General features: G+C 51.8%; 1 protein-coding gene across 1 annotated transcript; it reads right to left on the bottom strand.

Moving 5' to 3' along the window:
- Positions 1-1,135: 1,135 nt before the first annotated feature.
- FHAD1 (forkhead associated phosphopeptide binding domain 1) lies at positions 1,136-19,036 on the bottom strand (the record flags this gene model as incomplete). The annotated part of the gene is made up of 28 exons (XM_082295586.1): positions 1,136-1,246; positions 1,513-1,678; positions 2,090-2,310; positions 2,914-3,009; positions 3,360-3,487; positions 3,764-3,899; positions 5,151-5,259; positions 5,584-5,743; positions 6,402-6,517; positions 6,911-6,992; positions 7,468-7,693; positions 7,873-7,962; positions 8,158-8,265; positions 9,090-9,227; positions 9,514-9,584; positions 9,912-10,107; positions 10,447-10,599; positions 10,946-11,029; positions 11,438-11,545; positions 11,955-12,047; positions 12,457-12,522; positions 13,967-14,097; positions 14,486-14,609; positions 15,150-15,374; positions 15,616-15,710; positions 16,767-17,031; positions 18,529-18,735; positions 18,941-19,036. 28 exons carry the CDS (start codon positions 19,034-19,036, stop codon positions 1,136-1,138), a joined length of 3,801 nt encoding a protein of 1,266 aa, XP_082151712.1.
- Positions 19,037-27,456: the final 8,420 nt, after the last annotated feature.

The following is a 27,456-nucleotide window of genomic DNA, read 5'->3' as shown; positions in this document are numbered from 1 at the left end:
GAGTCACGGAGCAGCCCAAGACCTCCAGATACACCTGCAGAGGATGCCCACGGCGGCAGCATCTTTAACCTGCACAGGTATACAAGGTCATGCCTTGCCCCAAAGTAAACCCAGGCATTCAGACGGGGAAGCATCCAGCTTCTCCCGGCACAGGGAGCAGGAAAACCAATTAGCCACACCAATTAGCAGAGCCCCACAGCACTGCTATTGCCATTAGGGATCGGCCACTGTGCACACGTGGGTGCTTCGCATGCCCAGAGACGATGCAGCCCTGCATCAGCCCGCTGCAGGCCTCCGTACTGCTTCCAGACCTTTTTGATCCTATTAAAAAATAAAGACCAAAAATCCCCAGTGGGGCTTTGCTCACATCCAAATTATCCTCGGCTGAAGAGGTCTGCAGAGGACTCGGCACACGGGCTGCTCCGAGCGATGCTGAGGCGGAGCGGCTGCAGGGATGATGTGCTGGAGCTGCCTGTTGCCTGCAGGGACCCACCCTCCCCAAAACACTGCTGCTCCCCAAAATCTTGCTAATGCCAAGAATCAGTAAGTGACCCTGTGCCATCACCCTGTCCCAGCCCAGCACGTCGCTCTCATCTCCCCAGCTTCTCCTCATGCTGCTGCTGTATTGGTGTGGCTCACACAGGTTCTCTTCTTCCCCCTTCCCAGGTGGCAGGTCCAGCATTCCTGGGGGGCTCCAATAATTCCAGAATTCCATACTACATCGTGCCTTATGTTCCAGTCCCCTTGTGACACGATGGGGACTAGAGGACACGAGAGTTTCAAGGGATTTTCCAAGCCATGTCAGCCTCATGTGATCGAGGCCACTTCAGCAAGGACGGGACACACTCCCCACAAGTGACTGCACACGTCACTGGGCTGTATTCACACACACAAATATACACCCACATGTGTATGCTGCACGATATCCTCACCACGTTTTCCACTGCCATAAATCCCACCATGCTCTATGGGACATGGACTGTGGGAAAACAAGGTCCTACACTGTACAGTTGCACCAGTGCACCCAGGAGCTATGGAACACAAACAGGAGCTCCTCAAAATGCACCCACACCTCATGCCACGTCCACCCCCACAGAGTCCACAGCAATGGCCTGTTCCTACTGCAGACCACCACCTAGTGAAGGTCCCCGTGGTGTCTCTCCTCGGACCTTCCTGATTTGACAGCATCTGCCACGCGCTCCTTGGCCTTCGGCTTGCCCGAGCAGAGAGGCTTTGTGGCTCCAGGCTGCAGAACAGAGACATCAGACACAGCGCTGACCATGAGAGCTCAGTATGGCCTGCTCTTCTCCCTTGCCCTTGTATATGGCGCAAACCCATCGCTACAGGTGCCTGCAGCACCTCCAACTTCATCAAGGGATGCTGCCACGGCTGGGCGCTGGGGGCCCGGAACCTCCAGCCCCTCGGGATGGTCCAACCGACCCCTCCGTGGATGGTTCCCAACAGACAGAGCTGGCTGTTGGACAAAGCAGGAGTTGGGTATTGCCTTCTCACCTTGTGCCGCTTGGCCGCTCGTCGCAGCCTCTTCTCCTGCTCCAGCTGGAGCTGTGTCCTCTCCAGAGCCTCTCGCAGCAGAGCCTTCTCTTCTGCCACCCTGTGGGCTTCATCTTCCAGGTTGGACATCTCCTCCTGGCACCTTCGCAGGGACGCTTGGTTCTGCCTGTGCAAAACAGGAGGGGAGGATTCTGTTGGTCTTTTGCCCTTATCAACTCCCTGACCCTCAGCTGGGCTCTCCCACGCCTGCCTTGGTCCTACTGACACCGTCCCTCTGCCCAGCCAATGCTGCTGCTGTCCCAGGCTCCAGCCATCCCAGACAAGGGAACCTGTCAAGGCTTTCCTGTCTCTGACACTGCTCAACCATGTGAGGCTGCAGAAAGTACCACTGCAGAAAACTGAGAGGACCTTTCCCCACTCCTCCTGACATTTGGTTTTTGTACTGTGGCCATACTGTGACTGGTCCCAGACAGACACAGGACTCAGCAGTGTTGCATCACTCCTTGCCGCAGGCTCCCCATCACTTGGTATCCAAGGACCAGGTCTCGTTCAGAACCATGACCTTGCCTTTCCATACCTGAGCTGCTCCACACTTCCCTCACAACCTTTCAGCATTTCTTCTTTCCTTTCCAGGCGAATCTGGAGGTTCCTGATCTTTTTGTACAACAGCTCCAGGGCCTTCTGTCTCTGCAGTCCCACTTCGGCCCTCTTCTCCTGAGGAAGGTGCTGCAGAGGCTGCATTCCTGACAGCTCCTTCATCTCCATCAGGCTTCCCAGAGCACCGATTACATCAAGGTACTGTGGGAAGAAGAGGGAATGCATTATTTACCAGGTCTGCTGCATTCCGTCACGCTGCTCAGCCATCTGCTTTCTGTCTGCTTTCCTGAGGAGATGACAGTGTCCCAAGGAAAGTAGGTTTGCATTTCATTCCCAGCTGCACAGCTTACTGGGATTGGATTGCTTCCTTCTCTAAGATGAGTTTTCCTGGCTGGATGTTTCCCTACCCATTTTGGAGGTAAGAGACCCCCTTGCCCAACCCACCAGCTGTGCTACCCATGGACCCCTCCCCTGGCAGCTCCCTCCATTGCTCCCCAGCCTCTCTGATGCACCATGGCATGTTTTGGGGTCCCAGGATGTCCAGGCAGACACACAATGTGCTCTGGGCCATAGAATCATACAATAGTTTAGATTGGAAAGGAAATTTAAAGGTCATCTAATCCAACCCGCCTGCCATGGACAGGGATGTCTTCAACCAGACCAGAGAGCCATTCATCCTCAACGTTCCTGCAGCATCCTGATGTCACATACCTCCAAAACGTGTTCAAAAACCATCTAAACTCTACACACACTGGGCATCTACACACACTCTACACATGATTTACACATCTATCCCTGGCGTACCATCTTCTCACCGAAGACTGTTGCCTCAGCCATCTCCAAGCTCGCTGTGCTGTTGGTGATCCTGAACAAGCCTCCATTAGGAACATGGTCAGGAACCTGCACAGACAGGGAAAGACCTGTGGAGCCCACTTTGGGCCTGGATCTTGGTCAAGTGGCCTCGAGCCTTCCTTTTACCTCATGAGAAAACCACCCCAGTATCGCTGTGGTGCCAAGCCTCCCACCCCACTCAGCCCGTGGCATCCCTGGTGCTATTCCAACAGCACCAGGCAACGTGCTGGTCGTGGTGGAGCTGCCACCCTCTGCAGGAGCACTGCCTGCCATCCACCAGGCTGCATCTCCCACCCTGACTTCTTACGTAGCATCTCTGAAAACCTATTTCTCCGTGTTCCAGGGCGTACTTTCCAAACAAAGCCACGGGCATTACAAACCATACACCGCCTCCCTACCTTGCTGGCCCTCAGTTTTTCTCCCAACACAGGTGCAGGTTCCATCTCAAGACCTCTTTGTTGGACTATTTTCTCTGCTAAGTCTTTCATCCTGACCACCAGTGGCTCTGAATAGTTCTTCACAGCACCTGGAGGCAAACAAGCAGCTGCCAAACTGTTCCACTCTCCACACAAGTTGGAGGCTGGAGAGCTTTCCCAGCCTCCCTCTGAGGGTGCTGAGGCCCTGGCACAGGTTGCCCAGAGAAGCTGTGGCTGCCTCACCCCTGGAAGTGTCCAAGGCCTGGCTGGACAGGGCTTGGAGCAACCTGGGATAGTGGAAGGTGTCCCATGGCAGTGGAACAAGATGGTCTTTAATGTCCTTTCTAACCCAAACGATTGCATGATTCTAGGAGAGCCCTGCTCACCTGAGCACTGCCTCTTCTCCAGCATCTTTACTCTCTCCCGGAGCTCGGCCAAACCTTCTTTTTGGCGCTGGATTGTTTCCTCATGCCTGAGGCCTCGGCATTTTGCACCAAGCTCAGCCAAGTCTGATGGTGGCTCCTGGAAGAAGCAAGCAGAAGGCTGGTTCTTGCCCAGTCTGCATCTGGCGCAGCACAAGCTCAATGTAAACACAGCCTCACTGCCAGACACTGGGCACTTGGCACACGCCAAGAACAAAACCTGGGGAGCATCTCCATGGATTTGGGGGGCTATAAGAGACTTGCCAGAGACCTCTTTCCTGTTCTGCTGTGTAGTAGTCAGGATATGAACCCTGCAAATGCTCTGGAGAGGCGGGAGAGGGATGGTGCATGGCTCTGAACAGCCATGTTGGTGTTTTTCTCTTGTCCTTTGCACGACCACAAAGCATTTACCATCTACACACAGACACCAATGCACTTCACAGACTCTGTCCCGACACGAACTGGGACATTTTATTGTCTACGTGTGCACTGCCCTCTCCCAGCCCCATCCAGATCCCTGCATTATGACAAACATCCAAAAATCTGTGATGAGGCTAGGGCCCATCAGCGTGCCCTGTGCACAGCTAATGACGGCTGCAGGCCCCCAGCTCGGTTTGGCTGCTATCACCCCTCGGCTCTGCCCATCCTGCTCCCAGATGGCACCCCCAGCACTTGGATCTTCCCCTCCGCATCCCAGAATGTGGAACAGGACGGGCAATACCTCCCGCCCGCTCATCAGCTGGCTGTGAGTCACCGGCCGGCCCCCGCAGCCAGCCGGCCTCGCTGGCACGCTGCTGGCTGCCACCGTTGCTGTACAGAATGTACAATTCCTACAGTCCCTCCATCTGCTGCTGCCACCACCTGCGAGTTCTTCCCTTTTCCAGCCTCGGGGAAATCAAACAGGAGTTTGGCGCAGGAGAATGAGGAGAGTTTCTTCCTGTCCTGTGCAACAAGCTGCCCCTACTGCACACACAACCCTAGAACTGGTTCTGCATTACCTGCACAGCCAGCATCCACGGCTGGCAAGTTGGAAAAAGGAGGGAACGCTTGCATGTCGCTATTGCCTCTAATTGGCAATTAACGAAGCCATTAGCACACACAGCGCTTAGAAGCTCCAAAGTGCTGTGCAAACATCAGCTCATTAACCAGCCGCAGCCTGGTGGGGGCTGCGGGTACCCCGGACCAGGGGCGGCACAGACAGCCCTGGGTCGGGAAAGGGTGCCCGGCCATCCTGCCCTCCGGCCAGCGTGGAGCAGCTCCAGGCTTGGCTCTCACCGTGATGCCGAGGAATGCTGTGTGCCAGCCACGCTCCTGGCAAACCCACACCTCGGTGCTCTCCATGAGGACTCACCCCCTGGGAGGCTTCAGCCGCCTGCACTGGTGTCCTGGGAGCATCCTCTGGGTTCTCCACTGTTTGTTGGGAAGCATCCCTCAGCACCTGGCAGTGGGTTTGGGCTTGGCTGTGTGGAGAGACACGATGTTGTGGGACCCCCTGGGGATGGAGGTAACCCGAACAGCTTGTGGAGAGCAGCACCCTGGGCACCCAGCAATGACTACCACGGTGTGGGTGGGAACACTCAGTTACAAGTGCCTGAGTTACACATCCACCGGCATGAGCTCCACTAAACCCCCCCATTTCAGTTCCTGTGTCATGGTTTCAGAGCTGAGCTCCATCCGGATACTCTCACATGTGCCTTTTGCCCTGGGGAGAACCCTGAACACCATCAGCTGCTGGGGACACACAGAGTGGCATCTGCGAAGCCTCGGGTGATGTCAGGGTGTACCTTAACTCTTCAGCTGCTGCTTTCAGGGCCTGATCCTTCTCCTCCACAAGGCTGGACATCTCGGATAGCTTCCCTCTGAGCTGGTTCACTTCCCACTCCCGGTGTTTCAGCTGCCTCTGGCTGTGCTCCAGTTCCACCTTCTGCTCTTCACTCAGCTCCCCTAAGCACAGAACAGCCTCGTGGGATGCTGGCTGACTCACCACCCAGTCCTGGGGGATCTGCAGCTGGTGCACCCTCATGGAAGCTGGCAGCAACAATGGGGCTCGTCCCTGCAGAGCCCTGCCCTGCCCTTGACAGCTGCCCTCAGATCCTGGGCCATGCCAACAGGACATCCTGGTCTCTTTGTGGAGGTATAGCCCAGGGGAATTCCTGGCTGTGGCAATTTTCCTCCAGATTGAAGGAGGACAGGTCACCAGCATTTTCTGACTTGCATCTTTTGACTCCACATGTTCCTCATGGGCTCTATCCCCATGTTCACAGCCCTGCCCATGGGGGAATCCCAGGCAAGGCTCTCCCAGTCCACTGGCTTGGAACATCTTCAGCTCCAAGAAGTTCACCAGTGTGATTCTGAGCTCAGTTTTGTCTAAATGCTCTCCCCCTGATTACTCTGCTCTCTCATTGTCACTGCTGCTACTTAGCCAAGGATGGGGAGAAATTCACCTTCCCAAAGGGAACAGACTGCCTGCTTTGCTCCCAGCAGGACAAAGCATTGCCTGGGGATGGTGAGATCAATTTCCATGATCTGTGTGTGCCCACTACACGGTCACTGCTTGCAGGAGGATGGGGACGATGGCAGCCACACAGTGCACGTCACCCACCTCTCATGTCTGACATCCTGGCTTTGGTTTCTGACAGCTCCCTGGTGAGCCTGCTGATTAATGCCTTCTTTTCCAGGAGCATGCCCTGCGCCACTGCCAGCTCCTCCTGCAGTTTCCTGGGAAAGATCAGTGCAAATCCCACAGTCATTGGGAAGCCTCATTTCAGGGAGCCCATGCACACAGCCTGTGCTGCATCTCCTGATTAATGCTCACACATTCCTTTTCTACCTGCCTTTTGGTCCCCTGCGGTCACCCTGTGGTGTGGGATTGGCCACAACCCTTGCCCTTACCTGGATCCATCCAGATGGGATGGCAGATCTGCATGTGCTATTTGGCATCCCTTTGATGCTCTACGCCCTTAGAATCACTTCAGCCTAGCAAAGGGACTCCAGTCCTATCCCAGACTAAAAAGATCTTGGAACAAGTTGTGTTGGACTTCCTTAGGCTCTCCCAAGTGGTCCCTGCCTTTCTCCAAGCCTCTCTGATCACCATCAGTGAGTGCTGCTCACCTCAGACAAACATGTGACTCCATGGCAGGACAGATCCCCAGCCAAGCTCCCGATGCTGACCTGTGGGCATCACACTGAAGTCCTACAGGACACAAGAAAAAAAGGCCAATTACTTCTTTGTAACACTTACACGCTTGTTGCTTCTGCTACACAAATCATTTCCTTCACAGCAGCTCTGAGGGCTGAGGACTGTCTCTTTGGGAAACTCATGTCCCTGAGAGCGCAGTTCCAAGGCCAAATGGACAATTCCTGACATCCAGCCTTGCTTGGGATTGCTTCTGTCTGGGAGCACCCCAAAGCACCCCAGTCTTCTCGTTTTAGAGGGCAAAGAGTCCTTCTCCCCACTTTTGAAGGCAAAGTTCTGTTGACAGTCTCCAAAACCACCAAACAAGGAAACTCCTTCTGCAGGGCCTCACAGAGCTTGTCCTGCAGGTCCTCCATTCAACATCTTCCCAATGCTTTCTGTAGCAGCAAATTCACCATTCCATCTCCACATGCATTCCACGTTAACCCAGCCAGCTCCTGGATCAGGTGCATCCCATACAACCCTTACCTACCTTCCATTTTTCCCACAAGTGCTGCCTTTTCCTCCTCCAGCATCTTCTGCTGCTCAGCGGCCTCTAGCAGCCTGTCCTCTAAAGCCAAGATGGTCAGGGAATGCTGCTTGCTTTGCTCCCTATATCCTGCTACTTCTTCGTGCAGTTTCTGCCTCTGTAGCTCATTTTCCTCCTGGACAGCCCTGAGCTGTTCGTCCTGCTGAAGCACCTGCTGCTGTAGCGCCGCCTGGGAAACAAGACGTGGGAGCTCAGTTGGAAGCTCTGGGGGTTTCTTTTGGGATCACCATTGCCATCCTCTCCCCTGGATGGCAGTTGGAAGAAGGGAGGGAAGGGAACGGTTTCAGGGATGGGGAAGCCTTCGTCTCCAGCACTGCATCCTCCACCTGCACGGGTCAGTGCAAGTACCTCTCGTGCAGCGATTTCCTTCAGCTCGTGCAAAGCTTCTCCCAGTTTTCCCTCTGTCAGCTCCTGCTCCTCTGCTTTCTTTGCTGTCGCCTATGGGAAGAAATTAGCAGTAATTAGGTTAGCCAGGAATCCACCTTTCTTTCGGCAGAGCTGCATCTCTGTGCATTTAGGGGGGAAAAAACCCTTTCGTCCACTGATTTGAGCCCCCAGAGCACCACACTACAGCACACCTTCCCTTTTCTTCATTCCAAGAGTGAGCTGTCCTGCTTCACCTCCCATACTCACTTCAGCCATGCTTCTTAGGTGGCTTTCCAACTCCTGGATCTTCTTCTGTTTTTCCTCCACAGATTTCTTGCACTTGTCCTTCTCCTCAGTGACAGCACTTTCCAGAATCTGTGAATCACCAGCCCACAGATTCACTTCAGGAAAAAAAGACCTCAGCTCCAAGGAGGAAAGCAGCAGGGAGGGTTATTGCTCTGGAGCAGGGGCAGGTGATGGGAGAAAAGCTTGGCAGGACACGAGGTGACTCAGTGAAAGAGAGGATGGGAGCACCTGGGGAAAGTACAGCTGAGAGACTGGGTAGGAGCTGCTTGGCTGCTGCTTGCCTGAATCATTGGAAAACTCAACACCAGGAAACCACCATTCCCAAGGTGCCAGACAGAGAAGCAGACTAGAAACTGTCCTACAAGGCCACCATGATGCCAACACACACATGGCAAAACACCCATTCACACCCTGACTGACACTGCATCCCACACCAGAGCCACTGGTGCAATGGCCTGGGCTTCCCTGGGACTGAGGGGGACTGCTGCCCTCCTGCTCCACAGGGATATCCTTTGCCAGCCAAAAAGGAGCCAGCGGCAGTCCAGCATGGGGAGGGAGGGAGAGAAGGCTTGAGAGGAAGCAAGGCAATGTTTCCCTGAGCTCATGGATCACGACGCTCCCTGCTCTCCCTTCTCCCAGTGACTGACTGGCAGCCATGCATCCTGATGCCACCTGCAGATGCTTCCCAGTTCCACCATGGATACTTTTGGGAGTCTACATCACCTGGATCCATACTGGAGAATATCCAATGTCCACCTGGGATCCTATTGGGCCCTTGGGACTGCACTCAGTTCAGAGCTAGAGGTTCCTCCTCTTGCTAGCCAGCATTCCTACAGACACCCATCTTTCCTGCATAATGTTCCTTTTCTGAAACACCAACCATGTCACTGTACCTCTTTGCTCTCCTTGTCCTTTTCCAGGATAATTTGCTGGATTTTTATCTGTAAATCTTGCTCGTGTTTTGCTTCCAGCTCCTTTGTGTGCTCCTGCAGCAGCTCTGCCTGCAGCTCCTGGAGCTTCTCTAATTGCTCCTACAGGGAGACACCGAGGTATTAAAGGAAGTGTGTTAGCAGCAGGGCAAGAAATAAACCTCCTGTGTACATTCACTCACAAAAAAAATCACAAAAGAGATCTCCTCTCCATCCTTTCTGCATTATGGATATGGACACACCAACAGTGGGCTCTGTAGGTTCAGGGATCTCAGCTACTGCACATCCCCAGTCCAGGTGCCACACAGGCTTGCTTGGGACTGCCATCATATCTACCCAGAGAAAGATTCCAAATCCACCTGGTTTATGTACATAAATATTTCTGTACCTGCAACATCTGATTCCTCTGTGCCGTCTCCTGACTCTTTTCTGACAAGCTCCTGAGAGCAGCCAACAGCCCTGCAAAAGTGAACGGAGCCTCGTTCTGTGGGGTGCTCACACACCATATTATGGATATCAGGGAAAACTTCTTCATGAAAAGGATGGTCAGGCACTGGAACAGGCCACCAACCCTGAAGTGTTCAAAAAGTGTGAGGCTGTGGCATGTGGGAACAGTGCTGGCTTAATGGCTGGACTCAGTGACCTTGGAGGTATTTTCCAGCCTAAAAATTTCCATGGTTGTGTGGTTTTCTCCCCAAGGAGTGGCTCATGCTGGACTTTCTCCTCTACAGCTGGCTTGCTAGGACATCCCACATTCCCAGCAGGGATGCCCAGCAGGACACAGACCTTTGCCAGAGGTGCTCAGGTCCATCCCTGCGCTGTCCAAGAACTGCTCCACACCCTCCAGCCAGGACAGGGGACCACGTGCCATGTCCACCACTGCTGCCCTGATGGCCGAGACAGAGGGATCCAGGCACAACACCTCCAGCTGCCCCAGCTCCCCTCGCAGGCTGGCGCTGCTGCAGGGGCTCCTCAGGCAAGCCTGGAACAAACGGAACCAGAGGGGAACAAGCCAGTCTCCACTGCCAGTGGCCTTCAGGGACTGGCAAATGACACAACATCTCTGAACATCTCAGGCCAGGTTGGACAGGGCTTGGAGCAACCTGGTCCAGTGGAAGGTGTCCCTGCCCATGGCAGGGGCTGGAATAGGATGGACTTTATGGAGGATCTGACAAACTTCTGGGAACAACTACATGAACACTTTGGGATGATGCCTTGCTTCAGGGTTGTATCTTTACTCTGACCTATCCTCAGGCCAACAAAACACCCTGTGCCACAGTCTCCCAGCTACCACTTGGTCCTCAGTATTTAAAAGGCTGACCTGGAGCTTCTGCAGGGAGTTCTTGAACACCTCGATGTTTGCAGACACCTCCTTCTCCTGTGCAAGCCTGGAGCTTAATTCCTTCTGCAGACTCTTCTCTCTCTCATGACTTTGCTGGTTCTCATCAGAGATCTGCCTGACCTTCTCTATCACCTGGCAAAAGTGGGTGAAGAAAGACGAGGATAAGGCTCACCCTGTTTTCCAGCTGAGGATGGTCTCAGAGAGCAACAACTGAGACTTGCTGTGCACTGGCAGTCACATCAGGTTCCTGGGTGTGTCTGACTGACTCCCTCCAAGCTTTAGGAGACGAAAAGGACTGTGTTCCCTTCACGTCATTAACCTGGGACAGCCACAGCACAACTCCTCCTCTGGAGAAGCTTGGATGCTCTGGCCTCACTGCACATGGAGCAGGTCCCACGGCCGCTCTGCGGCGGCCGCCTTGAGCCACTCTGGGTGTTGGAGGCATCGAACATCTCTGTGAACTGATGCCCAAACTCACCTGCTGCTCTGTCACAGATTCCCCTGTGCTGCCTGCTGCTGATGGAGAACAGACTTGCATCACTCGGGTCTTGAAGGACTCCAGCTGCAGCAGGGATCAGCACATGGAAACAAACATCACCGATCATTGATAGCCGCTCTGCTGATCACTGATGATCAATATCTAGCACGATGTTATCTGCAAGGGCTATCCCTGCCCAGGGCAGCATTATGCAGGCACTGAGGAGGGTTTGTGTGGTTCCCAGACAGCATAACTAAGATCACAGATTCCTCTTCTGTATCCTATTAAACTGCTCCGTTGTCCATGCTGCCCACACAAATCCTGTGGATAAGCCTTCTATACTTCACCCAATGACAAGGTAAGTCCCGTGCTAGGGTTTGGTGCTTAGGATCTGGGTTTCCATTTCCACAGCACGTCCTTCCCCGTGGGAAGCCGCATCCCTGTGCTGCCCATGGCCCCAGTGGTGATGTTCCCATCCCTGCCATTCCCTACCTGCTCCCCGGCTCGCTGCAGGTCAGATCGCAGCAGGCGCTCCCTGCGCCCCATCTCCCGCAGCTGCCCCGCCTGCTGGGACCAGGCTGCCTTCAGCTCCTCCTCTGCCTGCAACGAGAGCTTTGGCATCTCAGAGTGACATCCAAAACCCTGCCACAGGCATTTCAACCCTAACTATCCACTGTTCCCATCAGACAGCTCCAGCTTTGGAGTACCAGGAGGCAGGCAGCAATCCTATAGCAGGGAGTGGGGTTGCAGCATCGACCCCTCCCAGCATTTTGCCTGGGTTTGGTCCCTGGGATATTGACCATCCTTGACATCCTCACCCAACACCCACACAGGGCACTCTGCTATCTGAGTTATTTTCCTTCTTCCCTCAGGGTCCACGGCAGAGCTCAGGACAGCTGGACGTCCTGCCCATCCAGCCTGAGCTCCCAGGGATTGCTGGTCCTCGACCCACCCCTCTGGGATGATGGGACCTGCCCCCCCTGTGTGTCCCGTGCAGCCAGCTGCGTACCTTGGCTTTCTCAGCCAGTTGCTTTTGGACACTCCCATGCTTACGGATCTCCCCCTGCAGCCCCTCCAGGTCCCGCTCCAGCTCCTCGATGCGCTGCAAGAGCCCGGGGAGGGCGGGGGTCTCACCAGGGCAGTTGGGCATTGCCCCTCTGGATCACCTCCACCAATAAGCAAGATTTTCTCCCCATCTAACTCACTTTGTTTACCCTGGAATTCTCTTCTAGCCTATGTTTACTGTGGTTATATCAGCTTACAAGTGGAATTCCAATCTGATTTCTGATCACAACCCCCCCAAGCCCCCTCTCCCCCGCCCTCCCCTTCACACTGTAACTCAGCATTACAAATCCAACAGAGTTTACACTTCCCCAGGTCCTTATGCCCATTATGTGCCTTTCAGGACAGGAGCTGAATTCCAAACAACTCCCTTACAATGCCCAGTTAATTATTCCCTCACTGATGCACTCCTGCAGCCAACTGCTTACCCCAAATGACTTCCAACTCACCTTTCTGCAGGAGATTAGTTCCTGCTCTCCGAGTTCGCGTTTTGTTTCTTCTTTAATTCTTGAGCACTAGAAGGAATGGCAACCAAGGAAAATAACCATCAGGGCAGTGATACCATCGCTCCTGCTGCGAATGGGACACTGGCACAGGCTGCCCAGGGAAGTGGTTGAGTCACCATCCCTGCAGGGATTTAAAAGACACTTGGGGACACGGTTTAGTGGTGGCCTTGGCAGTGCTGGGGTAATGGTTGGACTCAGTGATCTTAGAGGTCATTTTGAAACACAGAATTCTCAAAGAAACACAAAGATTTAGTTAGAAGGTTAGCTGCGCTGAATTTAGTTAAAATAGAATAGAGTTTAGGCCTGGTTAGAATCAATTAAAGGTTAATAGTTAGTTAAGAAGAGCTGGACCTGAAATGAGTTTTCAAGATGTGAGTAACTGATTACTAAATAACTGATTACCTGTCACTTTTATGTTGGTTTAGTTGTGCTTAGAATGAGAAACAGAAACATTGATAAATAGATTTAGGGAACGTAAACAATTGTCAATTTTCTCCCCATCTGAGAATCTATTCAACAGTCATGCAAAGAGAAACTGGAAGGTCACCAAAAGTAATCTGTATTGTCAAAACCCAGGAAGGCAGAAAGGTCAAATCGAGGAAGACTACTTTTACTTCATCTTTGAGACCACCGACTCAATTCAGAGCACACACTACACATGCTTAATGACATTTAAGCTCATTTCCATGCGAAGCGGAGAATGGGAGGTGTTAATGTTATACATAAGCATCTGTATTTTGAATATTCAGAACTCTTGTAGATAAACAGACTCTGTATTAGCTTGTACGTTTGCACTGTGTATCAGGGAATTATCCTGCGCAGCTGCCCGGCGCTGGAATAAACATACACTTTCTAACTCTAAACTGTTAGGGAGTTTTGTCCGTCTCATTTGGGTGTCAATATTAGATCCATACCCATATTTTGGTAACTCAGTTTCCAACCTCATCGATTCTAGGATTCCCTGTCAGTCCCTGTGCTCTCCTGGCACACTGCAGCCAACAGAGCCTCTGCCCTTATCATGCTGCTGGTGCAGCTCTGCCCGTTGAGGAGGAGCTGCACATGCAGAGGAACAAGCTGCTGCACAAGCCACTTTCTTTAAGGAAAAATCCAGGCCGGGCCACAGGGAGCCCCACGGCACAGGGGTGACAGGGTTTCCACAGCTCCTCGGGAGGATCTTGGCAGGAATATTTTGTGTGTACAAACAACTACTGCGCTCACAGGAATCCAGGGCACGTGGGACCTGATGCAGAGCAAGGAGGGAGATCCAGCTGGGGAAGGATCCGTAGGCATCGTGGCACACCCGGCCATGGCCATGGGACCATCACCACTATATCCCAGCCATACAACTGCTACCATCCCCACCAGAGAGAAGCACAACCCTTCTCACCTGCTGTCCCACCTTAAACCCCATGTCAGACCATAAACTACGGAGCCCCTCGTTAGTGCTGCCAACCTTGGCTGAAACCACGGCCAGCTGATTGTCCTTTTCTCGGTTTTCCTTCTTCAGTTTTTCAATCTCTTGCTGGAGCTGCTGGATTTTCTGCTCCTTTTGCAGGAGTTCCCTTTGCAAGCTGCTCACCAGACCTGAGGAAAAAACTCTGGTCAGAGGTCACCCAGATGTGACATTTAGATGGGATATTGGGATTCTTCCCTGTGAGGTTGGGGAGGCCCTGGCACAGGCTGGTGCCCAGAGCAGCTGTGGCTGCCCCCGGATCCCTAGAAGTGTCCAAGGCCAGGCTGGATGGGGCTTGGAGCAGCCTGTGATAGTGGAAGGTGTCCCTGCCCAGAGCAGGGGGTGGAATGAGGTGGTCTTTAGGGTCCCTTCCCACCCAAACCATTCTGGGATTTGATCGTTTCTACAAGCCACTGGGAGTAATTTGTTACCTGTACAGTTTGGCCAGTGCTTGCTCCTTATCCAGAGCCAGTCCCAAACTGCTTCAAGCCCTGACCCAGAGCTCCAGGGACACAATACCTGCAGTCAAAGCCTGGTCCCTCTTCAATTTCTCACTTTCTCTCTGCAGCTTCCCGATCTCCAGGTCTCTTTCACGGAGGGAATGGCTGAAAACCTGGCTTGAGCCTCTCTGCAGGTCATTGATCTGCAAAACACAGATTCACCTGTGTTCCTGACCAGATCATTCACTGACTCTGCTACAGCCCCTTCAGAGAGGGACATCTGGCGCTTCTGGTTTGGTGGGATTGCTCTTTAGCATCTTCAAATACCGCCTTAAATGTGCTCAGGCTGTTCCTGCTGAAATCCTAATGCCAGAGGAATTTGAAAAGGAAGGGAGGGAGGGAGGGAGGAAGGGAAGGAAGGAAGGAAGGAAGGAAGGAAGGAAGGAAGGAAGGAAGGAAGGAAGGAAGGAAGGAAGGAAGGAAGGAAGGAAGGAAGGAAGGAAGGAAGGAAGGAAAGGAAGGAAGGAAGGAAAGGAAGGAAGGAAGGAAGGAAGGAAAGGAAGGAAGGAAAGGAGGGAGGAAGGAAGGAAAGGAGGGAGGGTGGGAAGGAAAAAACCTCCCTCCCTCATTTCACTTGATTGCAGACACACAAATGCCCCCTGCCCAAACCTGGGTGTCACTCTACAAACACACCTGTACCAGAGGTGTTTTCCATGCTCAGTGCCTATGAAAGCCTCCAGTACCTGTTCCCTCAGGGCTTTGATCTCCTCAGTTTGGGCTCCCAGCTCTTGGTTGAAGGTGAGCAGCTTCTGGGTCAGCTCAACCTCATTCCTCACTGCTGCCTGGGCCAGTTTCTTTGCCATGGCTGCGATCTCCTCCTGCAGGTCTCTTATCACCACATTTTTTCCCTTTGACTCTGTTTCCAAACCAGAGAGGTGACCCATTTCCTTCTCCAGCGACTTCTCACCCTGTGGGCAGATTCAGGTGCCACTGCCAGTCTGCAGCCACAGAGACTCCAGACCCCCTGCCCAGGGCTACCATCTCATGGCCATCAGCAAGGGTCCTGTTGTCCCCAGCTTCCCACATCCTCCAGCCACCCTCTGTCCCCACACCCTGCTGGGACTCCCGGTGGGACACAGCCATTTGGCAGGATTCAGCTGCTCTGCCAAGGACAGGGATGGCATTCCTCCCTCCCTCGCTCCCCAGCACTACCTTCTCCCGCAGGAGGAGATCCACCTCGTGAGTCCCCAGGGAAGGGGATCCCCCCACAGCGCTTGCACCATTCCCTGAGACGCTGCTTGAGACTGGAAGACAGCAAATTATCACCATGAGAGGTGGTTGCAGGCAGCAGAAATGCTCCCTGCAGCATCCTTTTCCCTCGTCCCACAACTACTCCAAGGCAGTGGCCACTATTCAGGGCATGAGCTCACTTCACAACCAGCAGAGAAACCAAAATAAAGACTCTTAAAGTGCAAACAGTCTGCACAGCAGAGAGAGTAATTCACCTCTGGGAACCAAAGCAGCCTCCAAGCAGCAGAGACACAGCAGAGAGAGGCTGCCCTTATTTTCCAGCACTGCCCAGCCCCTCAGAAAGCTGAGCTTTTTTGTCTTCCCACATGGGAACAGCTCTGCTCGCTGCCCTTAGGGCATGGGGATCCTTTGGGCTGTTCCCCAGCACAGGAGTTCGTGCTACCCTGGCTGTGTGTGTCCCTCCCTTCGCCCTCGCTGTGGTTTCCAGTTCAGCACCGGGACTGCACGGTGCTGCCTCCACTCTGCACTTCGGCACCTCACTGTTGACTTTCTGTGGCTTATGACTGCTCAAAAAACCCAACCCCACAGCAGGAAATCCACAGCATCGAGCCCCAGACCACAAAATTCATGGCAAATGTCATGTTCTCCAGCTGTCCTACTCCTCCAAACCCTCACCTCTGCCCTGCTCTATCACATACTTCATTTTCAGAGGTGTGTCACGTATGGATCTAGTTTAAAGTGCCTTCACTCGAGGCAGCCACTTCAAAGGAGGAAAAAACACCCCTTCAAACAGATGTCGGGAACAGGCACATGAGTCAGTGGTGCAGATAAATCAGTCATGGCCCTTCTGGGTCCCACACCGGGAAAAAGGAAGAGGAAATGTCCCTCTGCAAGGGCAACAGCATTCCCCCTGGGATTTCGCAGCTCATTTCTTCCCTGACCTGAACGCCACCCAGGACCACACGCGGATTTTGATCAGCTCCACTGGACAAGGACTCGCACCCACTTGCTCAACACATCCCTTTTCTGCTCCAATCAACTCCACTCAACACCGAGTTGCTCTGTGAAGACACCAGGACACAAATGGCTGGTTTGGCATCATGGAGTACCTGGCCTCACCGCAGAGGTCCTGCTGAAGGTGTCCAGAGAGGCGGCACTGGCCGTGCTCCTGTCCCAGGCACTCGCAGGCCGCCTCGGCAGCACCAGATGGGGCACTTGGCCAGGGGCTCTGGGGGCCCCACTGCCCGGGGAGTCAGAGGGAAGCTGCCACTGCAGCGAGGGCAGGCGAGATGCAGGAGTCGTGGGTTTGGGCTCAGCAACCACCTGGAACTGCCCTGTCCACCCTACATGATGTTTCAAGGGGGGACAGGACATCTACGGTGGGAAAACAGCATGTTATCTGCAAGATTTTAGGAAAGATTTTAGCCCTGGATTCACGTGCACCATGTTGTGCAAAACCCAGGCACAGTTTTAGTCCTTTCCCATTTCCATTACTCAAGGATCAGATTTTAATCAGGACATCCAGACGCTTTGCTCAAGCAAAAGGAAATTATTGGGGTTTGCTGCTTTTTGGGCTTTCCCCTCTCCATCTGACTGCCCTAATTCTGCCCATCATGTGCACGGTCCAGCAGCGCTCCCTGCACAGCTCTCCTGGCTCACACAAGGTCCTGCCCCATCGTTTCTCCTGTTCACCCAGATGAACCAAAGCCTCTCATTGTGCTCCTGTTTTCCCATCAGCTGGGCCTGTCAGACTGGGAATTCGGGCACTGCCTGCTGTTCTCTGGATGAGCAGAGCTCTCCAGGACACGGGATAAGCCACCACCCAGGTCTCAGTTACAAGGGCTGCACTAAACATCTGCCAGCGTGGGGTCGGATCTGGGTGTGGATCCTTCCACACCCGGCTGTTAACGGAGCCCCAGACCCCAGCGCAGGCTCCCTGCGAGTCCAGCACCTTCCCCACTCCCGGGGCACATCCCAGCCCTGCTGCTTTTGCTCGTGCTGCTGCCCACGGCGCTGCCTCACTGCGGGATTGCACAAAAACCTCACACTGGCCCTGTCTGGGCACGGCAGGATGCGGTTCCCAGCCGGGTGCTGCTCCTCTGTACAACACGTTCCTCTGAGACTCGAGAGGAGCCATCCCTCCCCTTGTTAGACACTTCACAGCCGAGGTGCTTCCCTCCCCGCAGGCAGCAGGGTCAGGCTTCAAAGCTGCTCCTCCAAAGGAGGATCACAGAGCGAGGAAAAGGCACCGCATGGACCGGCTCTGCATCGCTGTGCAGAGCCGATTCTGTGTGCATCCTGCCTTTGGGAATTCAGCTGCTCACCGCTCCAGCAGGATCTAGCTTTATCTAGGCAGCACCTTGGATTCTTCAAGAGCCAAAATAATAAAAATATTACTGGGACTTATCAGCTGTCCTAGGTTTTATTTGAAGCTTCTCTCTTATTAAGTGACATAGGAGGAAACATGAAATACAAATAGAGGGAAAGGACATTTTCCAGGTCTACCTTTGCTAATGCTAATGTCCCGTGTTTTTCCTTTTCCCTACCGAACTGCCCCAGTTTCTTCAGCAGAGGGAGCTCCAGCTTCTAATTTCCTCCTCCCCGCCTTTGGCACCTTTCCTCAGGATCTCCCAGACGAGATGGGAGCGAGTTCCTGCTTCTGGAGCCTTCCCTGGGCAGCAACACCCACCCACCTTTCCAAGGCACCTTTCCCTGGACATCCTCATCCACCCTTGCCCGGGCATCCTTCCATGGGCCACAGCATCCATCCTTCCCTGGGCACCTTTCCCTGGGCAGCAGAACGCACCCACCCTTGCCCGGGCACCTTCCCTGGACATCCCCACCCACCCTGCCCGGGCAGCCCCACCCTACCTGGGCAGCCCCATCCAGCACCAGCTCGAAGGACGCTCCCGCGGTGCCGAAGCTCAGGATGTCCCCCGGCCTCACCCTGACGGCCGCGTTTTGGACCTGGCAGCTGTTGACAAAGGTACCGTGGGGGGAGTTGAAGTCCTGAAGGACGAAGCTGTTGTCTGAGGCGGAGAATTCCAGGGCTGCATGACGATCTGCCACACCTGCGGACTGGGAGCAGGCAAGGGACAGGCAGGGAACGCTGCTGGAGGTGGTTCCAGGTCTGTCCCTGCTTTGCCAAGCCCCTTTTCTGGTCGTCAATCCCAGCATAAACTGGTACCTCTGCACTTAGCGCGGAGGACTCCAGCACATCCTCCTCCCTCCCCTCCGTCCAAACCACGGCTCGTTTCAGGATGCTCAGCTGCCTCGGCCCTACCTGCAGGACGATGTCGGCCCCTCTGTGGCTCCCGATGGTCGTGGTGTAGGATTTCAGCTGGAAACATCCCTCCGAGCCCTTTAGGAAAGCTCGCATTGCCCAACCCCCTCACTTGCCAGGCTTGCACCGAACCAACAGGTTCTGTCAGCAGCTTCCCCCCCAACACTCAACCTGAGCGGCTCAACCAACTCAAACACTAAAAATTGTACAAAATGACCCCAAAAGCGGCTCTGTCCCAGCTGGCAGTGTGGCTACAGTAGCCTTGGAAACCTCGGCTATGCTGGAGCCTGCTGCTGCCTGCCTGGGTGAGTTTTTCCTCTTTGATTTGTTTAGGTTTTTTTTCCTTCCCCTTTTCCCAAGCAACTGGCCCGGCAGCACAACACAGCTCCCCGCCGGCGTGGCCGCAGCGATCCTGTGCCAGCTGGGGACACACGTGGGAATGCGTATCACAAACCTCACAGGGGCCCTGCCACCTGCCAGGGCTGCCAAAGAACCTTTAGTCCTCATTTTGCTTATTTTTTATTTAATATTACACACACACACACAAATGGGTCTTGCAACCTCAGGCAAGGGGATAAACGTCGCTGTCAGGTGGGTGGTGTCACGCATCAGCACTTCTCCATCAATATCCCTTGGTCCTAGGCTGCCACACACCCTTTTTCAACAGAAAAAAAAAAAAAGGAAAAACCCCACACTTGCCACCGACACCCCCCAGTTTGCCCTTACCAGTCCTGCAAGATTTCGTCGTGCTTCTGTTTGAGGCAGAAGCAGCACATTTGGCAAATTAGAGCTTCTCTGCCAACTTCTACCAGTTTGGAGCCATTCCCTCTTGTCCTGTCACTCCGTGCTCTCGTATTAATCTGTATTGAAACTGATGTCAAATTTTACTCTCAAACGACTAAGCCACACAGAAGTGTATCTGAGGAAGTGTAACTGAAAATAAGTAATTCAATGAAGTTGTAATAAAGATTTTTTTTTTTGTTCCCTCTTTCTATGGTGTGATTTGCTCTTTTTTGTTTGTGTTCTGTGTTGTCTGGGTCTGGGTCTGTCCCTGTCTCTCTGTCTCTCTCTCACTTTCTCCCCCACTTTGTGCCTCTCAATCTCTCTCCCCCTCTCTTGGCCATCTTTGTCCCCCCCTCTCTCCTCTTCATCTCTCTCTCTTTTCTTCTTCTCCCTTTCCTCTTTGCTTTGCCCCTTTTAATCTCTCTTGTCTTTTGTCTCTTCTTACCTCTTACTTTCTTGTCTCTCTTCTCCCCATCTCAGATATTCCATCTTGTACCTTTTCCAAACTATAAGCACGCAAACAGAAGTAGAGGCTTGCCCCCAGCTGCAGCTGTGTAGTGCACCTGCACAGGGTCTGACCATCCCAGCAGTTAGAGGCTCAGAGAATCCCTGAATCCCTGGGTTGGAAGGGACCCTAAGTATCATCTATTTCTAACCCCTCCCTCCCTGCCATGTGCAGGGACACCTTCCACTGTCCCAGGTTGCTCCAAGCCCCAGTGTCCAGCCTGGCCTTGGCCACTGCCAGGGCTTCTTCTGTCACAGCTTCCCTGGGCAACCTGTGCCAGTGCCTCACCACTATCACAGTAAGGATTTCTTCCTGGTATCTAATGGAAACGAAACCTCTTCCATCCTAAAGCCATTTCCTGTGTTCTAGCACTACCTGTCCTTGTAAGAAGCCCTTCTCCAACTCTCTCATAGCCCCATCAGGTACTGAAAGGCCACAGTGAGAAGTTCTGGAGCCTTCTCCAGGCTAAACAGCCCCAACTCTCTCATCCTGCCCTACAGTAGAGGTGTCCCATCCCTCAAATCATTTGCAGTCCTTTCCTTCCCCTCACACTGCTCTCTCTGTGACAAGAGCAGCCAAGTAGCTGTACTAAACTTTGATAGTTTTTGACGTCTCTCATAATTAAATTATGAATTTAAGATTTAATATGTGTTCCATTTACAGAGCTCCAAAAAGGCTTCTGACTTCAGACAAGTAACAGCGACATTCCTAAAAATTACATTAAGACAAACAAGAAGAGCTGTTAATTAGAAGGTAGGGTAAGTAGGGAGAAGCTTTAAATTGACAGTAAATGCATTGTTATGTCTGAAATTAGAGATTATCTGCATCTTTAAAGCCTTTGAATTTGCTTTTCTGTTGTTAATTAAAAAAATAATTATTTCTTGTATTCTGGAGATCTTTCTCCCAGGCCTGTGATGCATAGGAAAAAGAGGCAGGAGAAACAAAATAATGTGCTAATATCGCAGATGTGGGCAAACAACTTGCTCTTCAGAAGAGGGAGGAAGTGGAAAATAAACTAAAGAAGCTGAAGGTGCAATTAGCTGCTTGACTAGCTACTACATCACCTTGTGTGAAAAACTGTGGAGATATGAAAAAGATATCCTTGCCAAAGCTCTGTTCCTTACAAACTAGGCTGCACTTAGGAACAGGGTGAGGTGAATTCCTTCTGCATAACGATTACTGATGAACTGAAACTGGCAGTTCAATAACTTTCAATAACATATTTATGCTAGATTTCCTTTCAAAGAGTAATGAGTCTTTATTTCCTGAAATAGAGGATGCTGTCAGAACAAATTACAGGTGCTTCACAAGAATTCTGGGGGTGACTAAGAAAAGAGAATTAAAGCCAGCATCTACTTCCAACATTGTGGGCACTCCCTAAATAAATACAAAGAATTGCCCTAAATAAATGAGAACAGTTCCATGCTTTTCACTTGTTTCAAAGGTGGGGGCTGAGGTTCCCTGCCAGGATTTGATGTCAGAGAGGCCAATACAGACTTGGAGCATGGAATCATTGACGTTGGAAGGGACCTTTGGAGATCCTCAGTCCAACCCCTCGCTCAAACCTGAGCAGATTGCTCAGGGCCCCCCCAGTAATGCTTTGAGTCTCTCCAAGGATCGACTGTCCAGCACCACTGTGGGCAGCCTTTTCCAGTGTTTGACCATCCTCATGGTAGGGAAAGTTCTTTCTCATGTCTGTGCAATTTGTGGTATTTTAATTTGTGCCTATTTCCTCTTTTTTCACTGGACACCACCCAGCACAGTGTGACCCTGAATGTTTTACCCTCTCCCATCGGGTATTTATGCACAGTGGTTACGATGCCACCTCTTCCCAGGGCTAAACCATCTCAGGTATCTCCTCAGCCTCCTGCATGTCAGATGCTTCAGTCCCTCAATCACCTTGGTGGCATTTCTGTGTATTTCACCTTCTCTCGCATCCCGACTCAGTTTATCCAAAATTCAGAATGTTCCTTCACTGCAGGGCCAAGGTCATTTCTCAAAGCTGGGAATATCAGGTACCACTCTGAGCACTTCAAGGAAGATAAAAACATCCGTCCACTGCTCCAGGCACCACACTTCTCACCCTGATGGGCACAGCTTGGTTTCACACTGCTTTCTTCCCTGTAGTCTCAGTGATACCACACACTGCTGGTCTGCTTTGATGTTTTTGTCCAGACAAAAAAACCCCAAACCCCCCCAAAACCCCCAAACCAACAAAACCCCCCAAAAAATCCTTTCACTCCTGGGACAGTCTGCCATACTCCAGTACCCACGTGAGTTCAGCAGTGTTTATTCTGTCTCAATGCACCTCCTGCCTAATGCCATCTCTGCCACTATGAACTGCAGCCTTGGAAAAAAAAGCCAAGCTCTCCTTAGAAGAGTTTAAATCATAATTTAGGTCTTTGCCAATATAGAAAGTGGACCAGTTAAATAAAACACAATTATATTTGCATTTTCAAGCACACTTTTCTGCCCTAAAAGAAGACATCTTTTAGGTATCAGTATATTTTTTTGCATCTGTGCAGTCTACAATAAAGACTGATTTTTGAAACTCAACAGCATTTTGGTCTAAAGCAAACATTTTTATATAAGGGTTGCTTTGTTTTGTTTGGTTTGGTTTTGGTTTGGCTTTTTTTGTTTGTTTCATTTGGTTTTTTCTTTTCCTTTTTTTTTTTTTTAACAGTGACCACATTAAAGAATAACGTGTCATCATAGTTTGAAGTGCTGATCTTTTTTAAAAATAAACAGTTATTCTGGACACTGCTTTACTACATTCATCTTGTGTGCTCCGGCATTCTGCAACCACTGTGCTCACAAAAACACTTCGGAACATCTTAAGTGAAACTCTTTGCTTTGTTATTTTAAAAGAAACCAGCGGAGGCCCCATGGTGCTGCCCACGTGCAGCTGTGTGACGTTTTTTGCCATGAAGCAGAGGCATGGTTTGTGTTGCCTTGTCGCAGTACAGCTCTCTGTGTGCACTGCAGTGCATTTACCAATGTCCTAGGGCTGCTTCTGCTCCCTTTTTTGGTTTTTTCTGTATCTCTCAACACCAAAAAAAAAGGAATGCAAACAGCACTTGCAGTGCAAATCATCACATTGACCCTCAGAGTTTTTAGGTGCTGCATTTTTAGAGACAAGGAATGAATACGTTTAATCTGTTGCTTTTTGAAGCTGTAGGACGCTTTGTGTTTTACAACGATGAGACTTGAAAACAGCCATGTGTGTCCTGAAAATTTTGCCGGTGTTGCCTCTAAGTTTCTTCGCTGCTGAATTACAGACATATTTAAAACTATCAAAAAAGCATCCTGTGGAAAAGCACATGCCAAAGAAACATCTCTGTGTGTGAAATAAATTCTTCCGTAACCACTTGAACTGTACGTTGCCATACGAAAATTAATACAGCTGTTCTTCACAAAATCCTTTTTCTGAGGAATTACAAGCAAGGTTTTTTTATATTTTATCGAAGGAAGTCAACTGCAGGTACAAATAAAAATGTACTTTTGCATGAGTACTTCAAAATAGTGAAACAGAGGCTGTTGAGCAGAGACAGCTGTTTGGAAGAGGTCAGAAGTGAATCCAGACCTTTGCAAATATTTGTTCTTGTCCCATTTATATTCTCTAGAGACTGGACACATTAAAATGATATTTTAGCACCAGCACACGATGGTAATTTGCTGTATTCACAGAAGATATAAAACCAGACTAAACAGATTTTCAATACATTTTGGTATTTGAAAAAGTTCCGTGTTATATATCTGCAAGAGCATCATTTTTAATGTGAATGACATTATGTTGTCACAGTGATTTTGGCCTGAGGAACAATAGATTAAGGTTGTGATTTATCAGGGCTTTTAGAGTCAGGAGCTGCAATTTAAGTAGGAGTTCAATGCTAATTACAGACAGATCCCAAGCTGCATGTTATAAGCTTCTTGTTAGTCTTCTTTGAAGAGCAGATTGAGAGACACACTTGGTTTGTTATATATGGCACTCAGAGTATCCTGGTATTAAATATAGATACTAACATTACTCCTGTCACTACGCTTGTGTAACTGTGGACAGCATCAGATCCTAAATAAATATGGATTTTCTGCTCATATTAATCTAGGCATTAAAAACTGTAAAGTCTCTCGTTTTTGTACATAGATAAAAATAATATTTATTTATATAGAAATCGATTTCAAAATAAAAATATATCTATTATATACAAGATTTTAGGATATAAGAAATTATCATTATAATTAGGTAGGCTTTGGAAATACAAATACAACTTTTCTCTAGATAAATTAAATAATAAAAGGCTTGAAGATGTAAAAGATGATCTAGATGAAGGAAATAAAAACAGTGTGTGTTTACCACTGTGTCCTGCCCACTGCCCCTCCTGTTCTCCTTCTGGCTCAGTGTCCTCCTCCCTGACACTCCTTCCCTGTTGCTCTGTCCTTTTATCTGTCTGTCCTTATCTGCTCTGTCCTTTTACCTGTCCTCCATGCCTCTCTCAGGATCCCTCATTCCTTTTTATTCTCTGTTGCTCTGTCCTGCTCTCTGTACCATCATTTCTCGCAGTATCTTTCTGTCCTGTTCCCTGCCCCTATTATTAATTCCTCTCTGTTGTGCTGCCCATTCGTTTTGTTTTCTTCATCTCCATCCTGGCACCCTGGCCTTATTTTCCTCTCCCTGTGATGCCATGAAGATTTTTGCCTTTTCTTTTATACCTGTTATACCTTTTTACAGCTTCTGTATTCTCAGTGCTTTTTGCCTACATTCTTGGACTTGTTTGTTAAGCTAAGAGACTAAACATTTTAGAAGCTTCGTAGTTAGGGATCAGTGTGCCCCAGAGCCCAAGGTCCTCTCCAGAACATATTCTGTAAACCAAGATAGAACCATCCAGGGGAAGGCTCCTTGGGGAGGGGGGGCTCACTCAAGCCTCTCATTGGGGAATCTTTGATAGATGTGCTAATTAGTAACACCTAGAATGTTATACCCAATGTTGGGGGGAAGACACACGACACACACGGAAGAAGAGAGACACAGAGACACAGGGAAAGACTCGGTGGGGTACATCTCAGTGCATATGACCTGGATGTGTACACCTAAGGATCCTTAAGAATAAATACCAAGGTAAAATCCCTTTTCCCCTTCTAACCGTGTCTGACTCTTGATTTTAAGACCAGGAAAAGGCATCACCTGTGCTGCTCCCACTCCCTCTTTCTGCCTGTCCTCCTCTCTCTCCTGTGCTTCCAGCCACAATTCCCCAGGTGGGGCAGGTGGTGCTGCCTTCAGGTGACATGGCCTGGTGGTGGACTTGGCAGTGCGGGGTCAATGGTTGGACTCGGATCATCTTAAGACTTCCTTTCCAACCTAAACGATTCTCTGGTTCTTTACCTGTCTCCTCCTCCCTTCCCCTCCCCTCCCCCGCTGTTCCTCGCTCCTTTTTCTTGTCCCGGTCTTTTCTGCCTTTCTCTGTCCCATTCCCAGCCCTGTGCTGTCTCACTGCACCTTCTCACCAAGCTGGCCTCTTCCTTCTCCTTCTCCTCTTCCTCCTCCCTCTCCTTCTCCTTCTCCCTCTCCCTCTCCTTCTCCTCCTCCTTCTCCTTCTCCTCCTCCTCCTCTCCCCTCTCCTCCTTCTCCTTCTCCTTCTCCTTCTCCTTCTCCTTCTCCTTCTCCTTCTCCTTCTCCTTCTCCTTCTCCTTCTCCTTCTCCTTCTCCTTCTCCTTCTCCTTCTCCTTCTCCTTCTCCTCCTCCTCCTCCTCCTCCTCCTCCAGCTCCTCCTGCTGAGGTGTCCTGGGGTTAGGGGCAGTGTCAGTGTCCCCAGGTGACAGAGCAGACTTGCTGTAGGAACTTTTCATGTGTGTGACGGAATAAACCCTTCCTGGCAGCCTTCGTCCTGCCGTTGCACTGGGCAGGGGGTGGTGCACAGCGGGGACCAGGAGATGGCCCCTGGTGCTGATGACATCTCTGCTCCTGTCCTCACCTTACGTCTCTGGGTCACACAGTTTGTTTTGTCTGTGTGCAGTGTGTGTGTCTGCGTGTGTTTGTGTTGTGTTGTGTGCAAAAAACATCAAAAACTGTAACTTTTGTTATCTCTCTACATATATGTAGAAAAAAAAAAAGAATTGATTTCCAAATACAACCTTGTGTCTACTCTCTTACACGCAGCATCTTAGAGCATAAGAAATCCTAAGTATAGACATACAAGGTTTGAAAATACAGATATAACCTTTGCATATATAAATTAAACAATAAAGGGCCTGAAAAGGGGAGACAACAGGACCTCTACGAAGGCAGCAGCCGCAGCTCGCTGCGCTCGGGAGGGTTTGTGCGCCGCGGGAGCACCAACGCCGAGCTCGGCCGGGCCTCGCAGCGCTGCTGCCGCCTGGCGCCGAGCGCGGGTACTGCGCATGTGCGCGGTGGCTCGGCCGCGCCACCCGCAGGCCAGGAGCGGTACTGCACGCAGGGACTGGCGCATGCGCAGTGACACGAACGGCTCGCTGGCCCCACCCGCAGATAAAATGCGGTGCTGCAACTAACAAACGTGCGCAGGCGCAGTGACCTGCCCCAGCGCCGCCGCCCGCCGGCCCTAGTGCACGCGCGGTGCCCGGGAGCAGCGTGGGAGCACCCGGCGCGGGTCCCGGCTGTGGGGGCGGCGGCGGGCGAGGCTCGCAGGGAGCCCGCGGAGGAGCGGGGCGGTCGCCAGCTGGCATTGGGCTGCGGCTGCGGGAAGTCACGTCACCACACACTCAAGATGGCGGCAGAGCCAGGAACTGGCGTCATTCCACTCTCAAGATGGCGGCAGTGTCAGGAAGTCACGTGTCAGGACACCCAAGATGGCGGCCCGGGGGAGACTCGCGGCGCCACACTCAAGATGGTGACAGTGTACAGGAAATGACGCCGCACCACTCTCAAGATGGCGGCCCGGGCGCACGAGTCAAGCTGTCCTTCCCAAGATGGCGGCGGGCTGCGCATGCGCTGTCGGGAAGGACCAAAAATGCCGCCGCGGTAGAACCTCTCTCCTCATAAAGGCGTCTTCCCCCGGGGCCCGACCCCCAGCTCGCAGCGCGACCTCGCCACGGGGCTTCCCGGTGTGGGGAGGAGGGTGGTGGGTCAGGGCGGGCGGTGACAGGCAGCGGCGGGGCTCCATCTCCCGCCGCTCGGTGGTGGCACCTGCCGGCCAAAGGCGGTTCTGCACCCAGGGCACAGCGGGATCCATTTCCTAACGGGAGTCCTGGAAGC

The sequence above is a fragment of the Coloeus monedula genome, assembly GCF_965178545.1.
Source record: "Coloeus monedula genome assembly, chromosome: 22".
NCBI lineage: Eukaryota > Metazoa > Chordata > Aves > Passeriformes > Corvidae > Coloeus > Coloeus monedula.
This window is presented reverse-complemented; position numbering and strand designations above follow the sequence as displayed.